General features: G+C 29.8%; 3 protein-coding genes across 3 annotated transcripts in view; all 3 read right to left on the bottom strand.

Moving 5' to 3' along the window:
- Nucleotides 1-736: 736 nt before the first annotated feature.
- LOC115244732 lies at nucleotides 737-6,997 on the bottom strand. Its single transcript, XM_029822651.1, has 9 exons — nucleotides 6,815-6,997; nucleotides 5,610-5,729; nucleotides 5,358-5,475; nucleotides 4,961-5,231; nucleotides 3,689-3,817; nucleotides 3,533-3,623; nucleotides 2,924-3,069; nucleotides 2,605-2,737; nucleotides 737-1,168 (listed from the first exon to the last, which is right to left on the bottom strand). The coding sequence occupies exons 1-9, from the start codon at nucleotides 6,956-6,958 to the stop codon at nucleotides 1,115-1,117; spliced, it is 1,206 nt and encodes a 401-aa protein (XP_029678511.1). The 5' UTR covers nucleotides 6,959-6,997; the 3' UTR covers nucleotides 737-1,114.
- A 1,779-nt stretch (nucleotides 6,998-8,776) lies between these two features.
- LOC115244727 lies at nucleotides 8,777-13,477 on the bottom strand. The gene is made up of 8 exons (XM_029822648.1): nucleotides 13,448-13,477; nucleotides 10,551-10,668; nucleotides 10,157-10,412; nucleotides 9,960-10,070; nucleotides 9,796-9,886; nucleotides 9,286-9,422; nucleotides 8,938-9,070; nucleotides 8,777-8,833 (listed from the first exon to the last, which is right to left on the bottom strand). The coding sequence occupies exons 1-8, from the start codon at nucleotides 13,475-13,477 to the stop codon at nucleotides 8,777-8,779; spliced, it is 933 nt and encodes a 310-aa protein (XP_029678508.1).
- Nucleotides 13,478-13,615: 138 nt separating this feature from the next.
- The window catches only part of LOC115244726, a 16,707-nt gene continuing 14,416 nt past the window's right edge, over nucleotides 13,616-15,906 (bottom strand). Inside the window, exons 4-6 of the mRNA XM_029822647.1 lie at nucleotides 14,683-14,819; nucleotides 14,321-14,453; nucleotides 13,616-14,222 (exon numbers count right to left, since the gene is read on the bottom strand). Of these exons, the coding sequence (XP_029678507.1) occupies nucleotides 14,166-14,222; nucleotides 14,321-14,453; nucleotides 14,683-14,819 (327 nt within the window). The 3' untranslated portion in view covers nucleotides 13,616-14,165. The remainder of the gene's footprint in view (nucleotides 14,223-14,320; nucleotides 14,454-14,682; nucleotides 14,820-15,906) is intronic.

The raw sequence follows: 15,906 nt of genomic DNA, 5'->3' as shown, positions 1-15,906 counted from the left end.
GAGATATTTTATTTTTTATATCAAAATATGTCAGATTAAAATATAAAATAACTCAAAAAGTACTTAATAAAAAAAATACTTTATTATAGTGTTTTGAAAAGCTCTCGAAGTAAGCTACCAGAACATGCAAAAATATATAGGGTGTTCCATTTAATAAATTCAAAATGACCTTTACGTGACCTTCATGTGACTCTTTAAGGTCAAACTAATGGCACCATCTTATGACCTCCTTAGAATCGAACAACTTTTGTCTGAAACATTTCTTTCTATCTTGCTTTATTTTTTAGGTATTTAGGTGTCTCATTATAAATGCCTCACCCTGTATATATATATATATATATTATCCAATAAAAGTATTGGAAATATTTTGTTTCCCTGCTCATATTTATTATAAAAGCAAGGCAAGTGACAAAATTTTATGAACAGTTATTGATTATCTACTTTTATTGCAAGTTATCGAATTTGTCATAAAATACCTTACAAAATAGATATATTATTCCATTTGAAAAAATAAATACCTTATATAAATAATATTTAAAAAAGAAAAAATTAAAATTTTTATTTATTATATATACAGATCTTAAACCAAAAAAAAATTTTAAACATTTTTTATATAACTATTATTTTAAAAGGTAACTGAGTATATACACACTTTTTTTTTGCAACATTTAATAAAAAAAATTTTTTCTTTTCTGGTTTTATACGTGTGATCTTATTCCATACATACGCGGATTTCACACACATACACAATGACATTTGTGGATGTTTATTATATTTCTCATAGAATACTTCTAGACAAAGAGTTTGATATCTCGGCGGAATTACTATTGCCTTTGTTAGTTTACGATGAGGCAATTTTAAGGTGTCTCGATCTTACTCCATATGACATATATGCTTTATTAGTTTGTTACGGATAAAGAGTACATGTTTCCAGAATTTATTGTAAACATCGTTACTTTATATGCTTTTCTATTTCTTTAGCAATTACATATTTATTACAGTGTTATTCATTATTCGGTTAACTAATCTACTTTGTAGATAAATAATTAATATCACTCAACTATCTATTTCCACTATTGTTATTTGATTAAACTATTAATCGACGCATCTTGCATCAAGTCCGTATAGAGTACAGAACAGTAAAGTATGATAGTATGGTACTCAATAACTGTAATAAGAGTTACATTTTCTCGTTTAATTTGTTATTCCTTTTATTCGTTAAACATATTTTACGCTTTCGAAATATATAGTGTTTTATTTAAGTGTATACACTCAATTATTTTTATTATTATTTTTTATATAATAGAGTTATATATACATATAAATATTTGGAATAAAAGTTATAGTAAATGTTTATCTTTATACAGCCGACCCCAAATGATTTTCTGTTGACCTTGACGTTGACCTTGATCTCTAAGGAGGTCAAGATCATTATCCTTTTCCGTCGCTCGGTTAGTAAAAAAAAGTTTTGACTTAAACAATTTTTATAATGTCTGTATAATTTTTGAGATATGCTTATATAAATATTAAGTAAATCTTTGATATAGGGGCGACTTCACGAAATTTTTTTGTTCCATTTTTTATATATTCTTAATTAAACATAGTAATTTTATGCATGTAATATTGACGCCGAGTACATTGTTTGATTGGTATATAAAAAGTGGCGGCCACAAATTTTAGTTTTAAATAAGAAATAGGTTTGGGTTAGGTTATATCTTCCGGAAGTGGAGCTCCCCATAAGGAGGAATCCACTGTATTCAAGCATATACTTTACAACGCGAAGCGAGATCCACCCCACAAGTGGATGGGAAAGTATATGCATGGACTCAGTGGGTTCCACACCTCCTACAAGGGAGCTCAACTTTCCAAAGATATAATCTGACCCAAATCTATTTCTGATTTAAAACTAAAATTTGTGACCGCCACTTCTTATATACCAATCAAACATTGTACTCGGTCAATATTGCACGCATAAAATTACTATGTTTAATCAAAAATATATAAAAATTTATTTCTTCATAATTTTTTGTTACTAACCGAGCGACAGAAAAGATCAATAACCTTGATCTTGATCTCCTTAAAGATCAAGGTCAACGTCAAGATCCACCGGAAGTCATTTGGGGTGGGCTGTGTAAAAATAAACATTTACCAAAATTATTTTATTTAAAAAGAATTATACAATAATAAATAATTCTTAGCAGTATTTTATAAATAAAGATTAATAATAAACACTCTTATTAGAGATATTTTGTTTTCTCGCTCATATCTATATCTTATAAAAGCAAATGACAATATTTTATGAACAATTATTGATTATTTCACTTTATTGCACGTTATCGAATCTGTCATAAAATATTTTACACATTTGTAGTAAAATAAATATATTATTCCATTTGAAAAAATAAAAATGTTATACGAATAACATTTAAAAAAAAAATAATTTAAAATTTTTGTTTAAGTCACATTATACATATAAATCTTCTTAAAATAACTTTTTTATTTGATACATTTTTTATATAACTCTATTATTTTAAAAAATAACTAAGTGTATACACACTTAGACCAAATATTCACTGTATATTCTGATTCACATATATCTCTTACCGTAACTGCACCTTCCAATGATCCCACAATCAATCCAGCAATATTTAGACTGAAAATCTTGGTACTTCTTTGCAATAAGAACAGTATCATTTTTTGTATGTTTAAGGAAGCTGTGTACCACTGAATATTATATCTATATGATGACAAATTAATGATTAGAGAAGAACAAGAAAATTTATCAATTATTTTTGTCACACGCACGTACACACTTATTATGTTTGTTTCTTTTAAATTATAGTAATGATGATTCTTTTTTTATTTTAATAATCCGCAAAACGAGTACGCGTACGTAATTACATGATATGGATGTTTTTCTTACACAGTGACAAATACATCATTATTGTGATCCATAACTTCTTGTGCAACATAATCGCCTATAAATATGTACGATATATAAGTGATCACGCTTAATAAAGGTAACAAAAATCTCTCAGCATCATATCTAAATGTCAGCGCCTGAAAGAGCTAAAGTACGAGTGCAATCAAATCTTAGTAAGAGCTGCGCATTAATTTTAAAAGAAATTTCGAATTAGACAGAACTGGTTGGCGAGAATTAGAGTTGCACAAGACTCAAAACAAGACAATATTCTTTTATTTATTAAATAAAATTTTTTAAGTTTGTATAATATAGTGATTTTTTTCTTATTTAGTTTGTACACACACAGACAAATATACATATTTTAGAAACTTTTTTTACAAACCAATAATCTTGACAATCTTACTTTTGATATTGTCTTTATATAGTTAATTAAAAATCTTGTCTTAATTTTGTCTTGTGAATTTCGAGACAAGACAAGACAATATCAAGACTAGTCTTGATATCTCGTGCAACCCTACTGAAAATTTGACAGTGATTGGAAAATTCGAGAGTAACTGATTTTATGATCAAATTTATAGGTGCACTTGAAAAAAAAGAGATAAGACTTACTCGAAAAAAATTGAGACTTGCGCTGATCACTCCGACTACTATCATAAAGAAGAACATTACTTTAAATTTTGATATCGATGAGTCTGAAAATCTTCGAAAAAGAGAAAGAGAGAGCATTACGCGTACTTCCTGCACGTATTATCGTTTTATAGATACCTCATAGCTTCGCGATGCATATCCACAGCATGAATCAATGCCTTATAAATCACATTCTTGTTTTGTAGACTGCCCTTTCGTAAAGTATCGACTGCAAATGCTTGCTTGAGGCGATAACTGCAAGCGATTCTTTTGTCGTATTTATATACAGATTGTCTCATAACCTCCGTATACGTTATTAGCGTGTTCTAGCGGAAAAAAGTCAAAAATTCTCATACAAAAATTTTGAGGTTGCATTTTAAGTTATAAGTGATCAAAGTTTGCCAATGATATTGCGTAGAACTCGCGTCGTAACTACACTTACACACATACCGATCTGTCATCTGTTATTGATTTTTTTAAGTCAGGTGATATTGATTTTTATTGCACAGCTGATTTGATTTTGTGGTTTCTTATGTACGTGCGTATTACGCATACATCCTACATTATGACGATAGGATAATATTAACAAATTATTAATCGTATACGAAGAGAGAAAACAATTAATTCTTAAATAATTTTATTAAATTATTAAATTATTGAATAATAATTAATTATTAAAATATTATTAATATTAATTATTATATTAATTATTAATATTTAATAATTATATTGTTATTTTATTATTATTGTTATTATTCAATTTTTAATCTTTTTAATTGTAAAACGTAATACATTTGAAAAACGAGATAATTTTTTGTTTTAATTAAAGATTGTATGATATTTGTGGAAACTAATCTAATATTATTATGTTTTCCCTGTCCTTTCAGGTTCTGAAAGAGGAGTAAAGTTGTGTGGTTTTAACAAATTATTTTATTTTTTCCATTAATAATATGATATTATTAATAATTGATTATTATTTAATAATTCGATAATTTAATTAAATTATTTAAAAATTAAATGTTTTCTTCGTATAAGATGTATAATTTATTTATATTATCCTATTGCCATAATGTACGATGTATGCGTAATACATACATACATAGGAAATCACAAAATAAAATTAGCTGTGCAGTAAAAATCAATATCACCTGACTTGAAAAAATCAATAACAGATGACAGATCGGTATGCGTGTAAGTGTAGTTACGGCGCAAATTCTACGCGATATCATTGGCAAGCTTTGATCACTTATAACTCAAAAATTGCAGCCTCAAAGTTTTTGTATAAGAATTTTTGACTCTATTTTATCTCTAGAACATGCTTCAAAGTGTACGGAGAATGTAAGACACCTTATATAATTCTTCCAAATTTTTAATTTTCACGTTTATAGTTTCTGTATTTTATCTAATTACCTGGCGATTCGAAACATTCCGCAGGCATACTGTAGATAAGCTATCAATAAGGTTCCTGTTGCTAGTACTGTGGCTATTCCTATGAATAGAGCCGCGTTTCCGTGTAATAAAATCAAATAGAAGTATTTTTTCTGATCGACAAAATACTCGGTAACAAACATCCCGCTCAGCGGAGGACGTGATAGAGACTCGTTTGTAGATAATAAGATGTCGAGAATGTGCGGCCAGAATGGATACAAAATTAGAATGAATACAAAGATTATGACAATCACTAAAAAACGTTTTAGAGACAGTAATACACACACTTGTTGAAAAAGTTTACTTCAGAAATTTACTAATCTTTTAAACAAAACATATACACTTAATCTTTAATGAAAGCCGAAAGCAATTGTCTTACGCATTAATCCAACCGTGTAACGTTTTGCATAACTGCCATATTCTTTCATAATACTGATTTCATTTTCATCCGTTAAGTCGTTACAGATGTTCAGCAATTGCTCCAACAAACACTTCACCTGTCGTTTTTATACAATATTTTGTAAAGTTCAGGAAAAAAAGATGTATTCATACTATGTATAAAAATTTATTTATTGGAAATGTTTATCTGTGTATACACAAAAATATGATATGCAATGTATGGTTTACTTACAATTTTAATGTTACGATGAAACCAAGTGTATTGAATAACAAAAAGAAGAAGAGATAATGCAGAAGAGAAAACATTAATAAAAAGATCCAGTGTACATTTTGAAGTAAGAAATGCTGTAAACTGTAAATAATAGTTGAATTATTTGTATTAAAATTATTATTTTTTTATTTGATTAAACAAGTACATGTCCTAGATCAATAAATAATAACGTTAAATATTGTTCCCAAATATATGTATATATACATGTACATATACATACGTAAAATTAAATAAAAAATTTTTTCCATATATAAATATAATTTTATGGTAAAAGTGACGTTTAGGGGATGCAGCCCCGATGACCTTGACCTTGACATATGTTGTCAAGGTCACCCTCTTGAGTGACCTTCAGAAGGTTTTAGCCGTCGCTCGTTTTTTATTAAAAAGTTCATCTCACACAAAAAATTCGACAAAAAATCAAAATTGTATGTCAAATTGATAAATTCGTGCAAATGCATGTTGAAAATTAAGGAAATCTTGAAATTATCCATCTGACTGATACACGACTATATGACATACTGAGACTGGTGATGTAGATACGTGTTATATACAAACATTATTCATTACATTCCCAAACACTGATTTGTTTTGATTTCTTTTGATATTCTTACTTAGTATGTTACTCACTATATGTTGTTTATATGGCAGTCGGCATGGATTACGAAGCTTATATTTTAAAGATAGAGAAAAATTAAATTAGAAATAGGTTTGGTTTAGGTTTTTTTTTTGGAAGTGGAGCCCCGCCGTAGAGGGGGCGGAACCCACTGTTTTATGCATATACTTTTTAATGAGAAGTGAAATTCCACATGGGTTTACAACTTTTCACGCAAAGCGAGATTTAACTTATGTACAACCCATGTAGAATCTCACTTTGCTTTAAAAAGTATATGCATGGATACAATAGGTTCCGTTAATAACTTTTTAATAAAAAACGAGCGACGGCTAAAATCTTCTGAAGGTCACTCAGGAGGGTGATCTTGACAACATATGTCAAGGTCAAGGTCATCGGGGCTGCATCCCCTAAACGTCACTTTTACCGAATAATGACAATATTATATTTATAATATAATTACAATCAAATACAAGATGGAAAATAGCAACAAATAAAACTAGTGGTAAATTAGTTTATTTCTCACATAATAACACAATTAAAAATGTAGACTTACCTGAAATATAATGCAGGTCGTCAAAATAGCAAAAAGCAGGACTATTTGAAATCGAACGAGATTCGATTGCTGATAAGGCCACAGACCAATCGAAAGTAGCAGAGTTCGATTAAGACTGATGTGCAGAGAGTCGATGCAGATCATCTCTCCGCGAGCATCGAAATGCGTTCGACAATGCAAAAACAAATACTGATGGTTTGTTTATTCCCCTCTTTCGATTGGCCAACTAAATTATAGCTATAGTTTTATTTTACTATATTAAACTCTAATGCAAATAGCTAATTTAATGTAAATACGATATGTAATATCACCGTGAGATCGAAACACTTGACAATTTTCACCTTCCCTCGCGAAAGAGTATATAATTAAGCGATCGATTTCGACGCCGGCGGAAATATAGCATATGTTTATTTCCCATAGAGAATAACTTCATGAAAAAATTTCTCTCGATAAAAAGCCGCACATGCGCATTTAATACTTTGCAGCGATGTATTTTAACGTGCTTCATTCTAGTGCGTGCACTCGTCAGTTACGGTCAATTCTACAAAGGAATATAACCCGCCGTTCCATTTAAATCGCAGATGTATTAATTATTAATTTATTGATAAATATATAATTTTTATTGAACAAACTATCATTTTATGCACATTTGCGCATTCCTACAAACTATTTCATATTTATATCTATTGATTAACTAAGCTTTTGCTTGTAAAATAATGAAGAAATAGAGAGATATAGAAATATTATCGGCACGATTACGATAACTACGGCCCCTTTTTTAAAAGGTCGTTTCTGAAAGCATTTTTGAAGAGAAACACGAGAAAAATAGTAAAAAAATTTTCCGACCAATAGTTTTCGAGATATATTACTTTAAAGTATTGGACATGATAATAAATGGTTACAAAACGGACCCAATGACCTTGACCTTGACATATGTTAATTAAAAATTTTTATGTTAAAATTTGTTTAATTTTTTTATTTATTTGAATTATTGTTTAATTTATGTTTACATATAAATATATATAATTTTCAAACACTATGTAGGTTTTATAAAATATCTTCTTAACACATTTATTTATTTATATCTAGAAAAATCGTACGCGTAGGCGGAAGAGAGGCGTCGCCCCTCTCCCTGCACCCCCACCCCGAGAAAAACTAACCTAAATTTCTGATTTATTGCGTTACGTTATATAACCCAAACCAAATTTTCGTTTCGAATTAAACTTTAACTTTAAATATCTCAAAAATTATAAGAGACCGCCAATTAAGTTATAAAGAAAAGTTACTTAGGATCATAATCTTGACAACATATGTCAAGGTCAACATCGTTGGGTCCGTTTTTATAAAGTTTTATTATTATGTCCAATACTTTAAAGTGATATATCTCGAAAACTATTGGTCGGAAATTTTTTGTACTATTTTTCCCGTGTTCCTCGTCAAAAATGTCATCAGAAACGACCTTTCAAATAGGGGGCAGTAATTATCGTAATTACCCCATATTATCTCTCTCTAAATAGTTTATCAGTAATGTTGAGCCTTCAGTTTCAAATTTAGAAAATTCGAACTTTAATTGATATTATTACAGAATACTTTCTCTTTTAAACTTTAAATAACTAAACAACGTTTATAAAATTAAATAATGGTATAAATAAAATACAATTTTTAATTGCGCTTTGGCCAATAAAAGATATTACCTATAAAAATATTATCCCTCATTTTATATAATTTTTCTAAAATTATTCAATATTGTTATCTCTCTCTCTCTCTCTCTCTCTTTCTCTCTTTCTCTCGTTAGATACTATAATTTTAATACTTCTACATTAAAATGTAATAATAATTTTTTTTATTAATATAAATATTTTGTTTATTCTACAAAAATAATAATAATGCTACATCTAAATCTCAAGGAAAATCGATACGTCTAATTGCATTAAAATAATAGAGAATTATTTTATCGTATTTTTAATCACGCCGGGTAGAATAAAGGACGGTGAAGTACGATATGGAAGTGCTCGCCAGCTGTAATGAAATGTGTTTTTTTTTTGTTTCCATATGTTATTACATGTTATTTAGAAAATTGCAAAACATTGTGTATGTGCAATATATTTGCATATATTTCTTACCGAAGCGGCACTTTGCATAGACGCTACAAATATTCCACCAAGAATTAGATTGAAATCTATAGTACTCCTTTGCAGCAGAAAAAGTATCATTTTCTGTATACGTATTGGAGCGATGTACCAACGGACGTTATATCTACGAAATAATAAAATGCAAAAATTCAAATTAAATAAAATTTATAAATAATTTTTGTTATTATATGCACGCGCGCGCATACATATACACACATATATACATATGCATATTTGTTTCTTTTTCAATGCATATTAACTTAATCAAAAATCTCCAATTTTGATTTATATTAAAAATATCTGCAATACACTCGTATATGAAGTTGAAATTTTCCTTACATTGTAGCAAACACATATTCATTGTGATCCGTTATATCTTGTGCAGTGTAATTGGATAGAAACAAGTACATATAGAGGACAATTACAACAGTTAGAGATAGTAAACGTTGTTCAATGTTATTTGTCAATGACGCGATCTGAAAATTATGAAACACACGTTATGTGCTTATCATCGGCTACTTACGCACCACATTGTTCTATGCACATTGTAAAATGTCAATAAAAAAGTTTATGTTTGGTAATGTGTCGCTTTTTATTGTATAGCTTACATAATTGCAAGATTTTGCATAATTTTCTAAGGCATGTGCGTGTATGTTGTGTAAAGAAATATAGCTTAAACTTGTAATAGAACATAAGCACATGCAATTAATTCTGTAATTTTCTAACCCATATATCGATAGAGAGAGAAAGCCATTTTATTATTTTTTTTTATCTATGCGCGTTTGTTGACTAATTGTAATTTTACAAAGTGGCACACTGTTCGTGCAAGAATTTGTACACGAAATTTACCCGAAGAAGATTACAGCACAAACAAACCATACCAGCCGCTATCAAGCAAAAGAACGATCCTTCAATATTGGATATTAAAAAGTTGCTAAGCCTTTAAATATAAGAAAGATTATATTATTATGTGCATTTTAGATACTTGTTATTAACATAAGAATAATACAAACTTCATAGCTTTGCAATGAATGTTTACAGCGCAAATTATTTTTTCACAACTCTTTTGCTCATTATTGAAACCACTTTTTTGTAAAATACCAATTGCCTGCTCGATACGGTAACTGTAAATAATTTGTCGCAGTAATTATATGGTTTGTTTAAGCATGTTATTTATCTTGTTGTACATATTTATACTTTGTTTATTTACCTGGCGATACTAAACATTGCGCAAGTATGTTGAAGATATGTTATGAGCATAGTTCCTGTCGCTGTCATTGCCATTGTGCCGATGAAACCTGCTGCGTGTCTATGCAGCATAATTAAATAGGAATATTTTTCTTGATCAATAAAATATTCTGTTACTATATACGACGAAGAATGTGAACGAGATTTGTTTGTAAAAATCAAAATGTACGGCCAAGTATATAGTAAAGCAAAAATAAATTGGCAGAATATCCCAATTACTAAGAAAAGTTTCAAAATAATCATATATTAATCAATAAGTATATTTCTTTTATTTTTTAGGTTTTTCATGCAATTTATTTATTTGAATATAAAACGATATTAGAACATAAAAAAAAGATCAAGAAATATTATCTTACATATAAGTCCAACTGTAATACGTTTCGCTCTGCTTCCGTATTTTTCTATAATAGCGATTTCATTTTTGTCTTCTATTTCATTATACACATCTTGAAGTTGATTCAGCGAACTCCTTAACTATCATGTTAACAATATTGTATACCGTTTTTTTTCCAACATTCAAAAGTTAGGTAAATGTTCGGATTAACTTACACCTCACAAATCGTTTTTATTTTTACATTTATTGTAGAGGATACATTCTTAAGTAATATTCGCTTTGAATTTTTGTGGCGCTCTCTTCTGGTTCCAGAAATGTGCGATTTTGAAGTATTGGAAAAAACAAAAGCTACTTTTCTATAACGCATCTGTTTCATTCTGTCATATACATTACTGAAAAGCACTCGTCTAATTGTAAGTTGTGCTGAATATCAGCACGTCAGCGTGTTTAAAGTGGTACTTTCAAAGCATATTATTCTTCAATGAAAGTCATTTTAGTGAAGTGTGTACTTTTTGTTTAAATTCTTATATTCTTTAATAACTTTTTTAGTTTTCTAAAGCTTTTTCTATTTGCTACCAAAAACATCAAAATTAAATAATAGATTCCATGAATATATTTTTTTAAATTCTATATATCTTTTAAATATATTGTATAGAGATATTTTTATATAGCATTTGATGGATCATTATGTATATCACATTAAGGAAAAAGATGTAATCTAACGAAAGGTGAATAATTATTTATTTTCATCGAATTTGTATTAATTTGAGCAACTTTATTATATTTTTTATCTATTTCATATATCCATATAATACATATATTGAATCTTCACTATATCGCCTATATAATATTAATCTATCAATTTCGATATATTATTATTTCGTAGAATAAAGAAATATAAAGTTCAAAACTGACCCGCCAACCAATTGCAATAAGAAATATCTTCTTTAAATGTTTGAAATATACTCTGTGTTGAATAAATTTCGACAAATTATCCCTGTTGCAAAACCCATTAGGGATTCTATAAGCACTCTGCCAATAACTACGAAGTGCTCAAAAACTTTACAATTAGTTTCTTTTGTTTTCTTTTTATAACACGCACAGTATCAGCATCTGTATATATAGAGGAGCTATAGATCATTGAACATTGTACATACAAAATAATGACCTAACCCATAACTTTTGACGAATATAAAATTAATAAATAATCTTTCGAATACGCATATTTATTTAAAAAAGCATTTTTTACCTTTGCCTATTAAGAATTTTATTTTGTATGGATTTTTTTTGTCGTTTATCGTAATTATTTTAATCTGTGAATTTCGCTTAAAAATTTTTGTTACACAATAGCAAATACATGATTATTGTAATATATAATTTGTTGCCTACACAATAGTTGATGAGAAAAGCATATAGTAAGTATTCAAAAAAATACAAATAATTGATGCAGATTATCTTTTCGAAAACGTCGATTTTGACAATGCAAAAAATTGATTTATTTATCTTTTTTTTTTATTTGAACAATTTAGTTATGCTATAGCTGTATTTTACTATTTTAAGTTTTAATGCAAATTGCTCAATTTGATGTAAATGCAACGCAATATGTAATATCACCGTGAGATCGAAACACTTGAAAATATTCACCCTTCCTCGCGAAAAAAAGTATAATTATGCGATCGCAATTTCGACGCCGCGCGCTGGCGGAAATACACATGCTTACTTCCCATAAAGAAAAACTTCATGAGAAAATTTCTCTTGATAGCAAATGCGCATTTGACGTTTTACACCGATATACTTTAACGCGCTATATTCTCTGTCGTTCACTCATAAATTGCAATCAATCAGAGGAACACACTACAGAGAAATATACTAGTTGCTCCATTTAAAACACCAATTTTATTAATTACATTGATCAATACTAAATTTATCTTAAGTTCTATCGTACTTCGCGCTATGCCTCTCCTACGCCCATGCAAGCATCATATCTTTGCGTTCCTCTCCCCGCGAATCGATTCAAGTCATTTCTGGTATATTTTTTAGCGCTGATTACGGATCTGGCCGTAAAAATGGCGTATCACGTCCAGTTTTTAAGAAAACCTCAGTCAAAGTTGGTAAAATAGGCATTTTTGATACATTTGCGCTGTCGCTACTTTCTGGAGCACATCCCCATCGACAGATATAACTCAAACAAAAGTATCAAAAACGCCTATTTTAGTAACTTTGATTAAGATTTTCTCAAAAACTTGACATGATACATCATTTTTACGGCCAACTTCGTAATCAGCACTAAAATATCTACCAAAAATAACTTGATAGAACTTAAGGCAAAAAAAGTCTCATATTGTCGACCAGTGTTTTCAATTATTGTTAAATATAAAATTTTTATTGGGAAGAGTATTGTTTTATGCACATTTGCGCATTTTTAGAAACATTTTTACATTTCTATCTATTGATAAGTTTTTGTCTACAAAATAATTGAGAGAGGGATCAAAAAAGAAAGAGGAAAAGAAATATATATTTTCTTTTATAATTTATTATTAATACTGAATTTTTAGTTTCAAGGGACTATGATATTTTTAAAGAAAAAGTGGTTTCGGTCCAATTAACTAAAATTAAAATAAATTGTAGATTAACTAATGTTGATCAAAAACTGGCATGGGCAAAAAGTCTAAAAGGCGGAACAAGTGCAAGATAATAAAAAAATAAATTAATAAAAAAAACAATAAAAAACAATAGAAGCAAAAAAACATTTAAAAAAAAAAATTGTAGCTATGCAGATATATAATAATTGTATATATGTATATATGTATATATATAATTAATTAAATATATATATTATTTAATTTAAATAAATATGTATATATTATTTAATTTAATTTAAATAATTTAAATAATTAAATAAATAATGAAAAAACTTACTTGTCTAATAATTTGTTGAGGTATGTCCATTTTTTTAATAATAACTTGATAAAAAAAAACTTGACAACAACAAAAACTGACACTTGACACGTATGATTATGTCTAACCTATTTTTTCCCGCCACGATTACTTTGAGATGTCCTCAGTAAGTTACTAAAGTTTCCTATGCAGATGCTCAGAACGAATCTTATTGGTGAATCATTTTGCTTCTTAGATACACTCGGCAGCCAATGAGAGGACGCGTAGACGAGACCATATTGTTTTTTCACTTTTTATTAACAACATAAATAACGATAATTATACGCTTTAAACCTTCCTTGGTTAATAAGAAGCTTTTGAGCAAAAGATGATATCAAACTATGTAGTAGTTATCGAGAATTATTCGGACAACCGATCCGAGCTCGGTGAAACGCATACTCCCTCCGTTTTTTGCCAACCTGCGGTTGGCAGCAGTCGGGAGTAAAAATATTATCTTGCATTTTAAATAATTTTTCATAACTTATATCACATTTCTTTTACATATTTAAATTACATATTGTTTAATTTTACACTTCAAACCTCATACATTAAACTAAAACAATAATTTCTTTTATTAAACAAAGATTTTGTCTTCTTTATGAGGATAATAATAATACTACGTCTGAACAACGAAGACATCGATACGTGTTTTTTTTTGCCCCAACGGCTCAAAAAAATTAAAAATTGTTTTACCATACTTTTATTCTTGCCGGGTAGAATAAAAAACGGTGAAATATGATATGGAAGCGCTCGCTATCTAAAATAAAATGCATCTTTTTTTTATTTCATTCACTTATTATATATTATTGAGAAAATAGTAATACATTGTGTATCTGCGATGTATATATTTCTCACCGAAGCGGCACTTTGCAAGGACGCTACAAATACCCCACCGAGAATCAGATGGAAACTTTTAGTACCTCTTTGCAGCAGAAAAAGTATAATTTTCTGTATATGTATTGGAGCCATATACCAACGGACGTTATATCTACAGAACAATGAAATGAACAAATTTTAGTTAGTTAAAATGTGTAAATAAATATTTTATCACATGCATGTGAACATGCGCGCACCGACACATACACAAACAAACACATACATATACATATGCATTTTTTTTCTTAATTATCAACTTTATCAGAAATCTTTTTAATTTTGATGTATATTAAGTATCTGCAAAGTAAATACGTTCGTATATAAAATTGAAATTTTCTTACACTGTAGCAAACAAATATTCATTGTGATCTGTTACTTCTTGTGCAGTATAATTGGCTAGAAACAAGTACACGTAGTGGATAATTAAGTTAGTTAGAGATAGTATAAGTTGCCCAAAGTTACCAGTGAATGACGCCAACTGAAAATTATGAGACACATGCTATATACAGGGTGTTCCGGAACAACCTTCCGTCCGTGAAATGACGTATTCCTGATACAATTCTAAGACGATTTTTCCTTTACCAAAATTTGAATTGAAGCGTAATTTTTGAGTTATAAGCAAAAATAGTTAGCAAATCACGCGTCGAGTACAGAAGGCAGGCAGGAGCGGCACGGCGCGACGCGGCGCGGCGCGCCGCGAGCACCCGACACAGCTGACCGTCTCATTACCACCGCATGGGTCGCTAACTATTTTATCTTACAACATAAAATTATGCTTTAAATAAAATTTTGGTAAAGAAGAAAATATCTCAGAATTATGTCAAGAATACGTGTTTCTTAAAATAACGTCACTCTAACAAAAGTTGTTGCGGATCGCCGGCCGTCGGACACTGCAATCAGCTGATTGCTAACGCATTGTGTGTATGGCGGAGTGTATGTGCGTAAAAGAAAGAGAGAGAGAGAGAGAGAGAGAGAGAGAGAGAGAGAGGGAAGCAGGGAGAGACGTTTATACACACGCACGCACATACGCATACACTTTTTTCTCGCTCTCTTTCTCTCTTTTACACAACACTCATACACTCTCTCATTCAGTCACTCATTCACTCACTTACTCACTCACCTGTTCACTCACCTGCTCACTCACAGCGAATCTTCATGCTACGTATTGTTAACTGCTGCACGGTTATTATTATTTAGCGACGGACCGCGGAGACTGCGCGACCACATTGTTACGTTGCCTAGCGCCGCCGAGAAACGCGACATGTACTCGACATGTAGCGACATGCAAGTTACGACGTGCGCGTGGCGCGTGATCGATGCGAGATAAGACGAACGATCTTCTAAAACCTTCGCATTGCGAATGCGGTAGAAAACATGAAACAACTTTTGTTAAAGTGACGTTATTTTAAGAAACACGTATTCTTGACATAATTCTGAGATATTTTCTTCTTTACCAAAATTTTATTTAAAGCATAATTTTATGTTGTAAGATAAAATAGTTAGCGACCCATGCGGTGGTAATGAGACGGTCAGCTGTGTCGGGCGCTCGCGGCGCGCCGCGCCGC

Source organism: Formica exsecta, unplaced genomic scaffold, assembly GCF_003651465.1.
Source record: "Formica exsecta isolate Colony F162 unplaced genomic scaffold, ASM365146v1 scaffold839, whole genome shotgun sequence".
Classification (NCBI taxonomy): domain Eukaryota; kingdom Metazoa; phylum Arthropoda; class Insecta; order Hymenoptera; family Formicidae; genus Formica; species Formica exsecta.
This window is presented reverse-complemented; position numbering and strand designations above follow the sequence as displayed.

Excerpts from the sequence above, each read along its gene's own strand:
- LOC115244732 (XM_029822651.1), bottom strand. The coding sequence starts at position 6,958 with ATGATCTGCATCGACTCTCTGCACATCAGTCTTAATCGAACTCTGCTA. Across the intron at positions 5,476-5,609 it reads TTCATCGTAACATTAAAATT|GTGAAGTGTTTGTTGGAGCA; the intron begins GTAAGTAAACCA and ends TAAAAACGACAG. Across the intron at positions 3,070-3,532 it reads CAAGTCTCAATTTTTTTCGA|CTCTTTCAGGCGCTGACATT; the intron begins GTAAGTCTTATC and ends CTCGTACTTTAG.
- LOC115244727 (XM_029822648.1), bottom strand. The coding sequence starts at position 13,477 with ATGGACATACCTCAACAAATTATTAGACAA. Across the intron at positions 10,413-10,550 it reads TATTACAGTTGGACTTATAT|TAATTGGGATATTCTGCCAA; the intron begins GTAAGATAATAT and ends AACTTTTCTTAG. Across the intron at positions 9,071-9,285 it reads GAATATGTGTTTGCTACAAT|ATATAACGTCCGTTGGTACA; the intron begins GTAAGGAAAATT and ends ATTATTTCGTAG.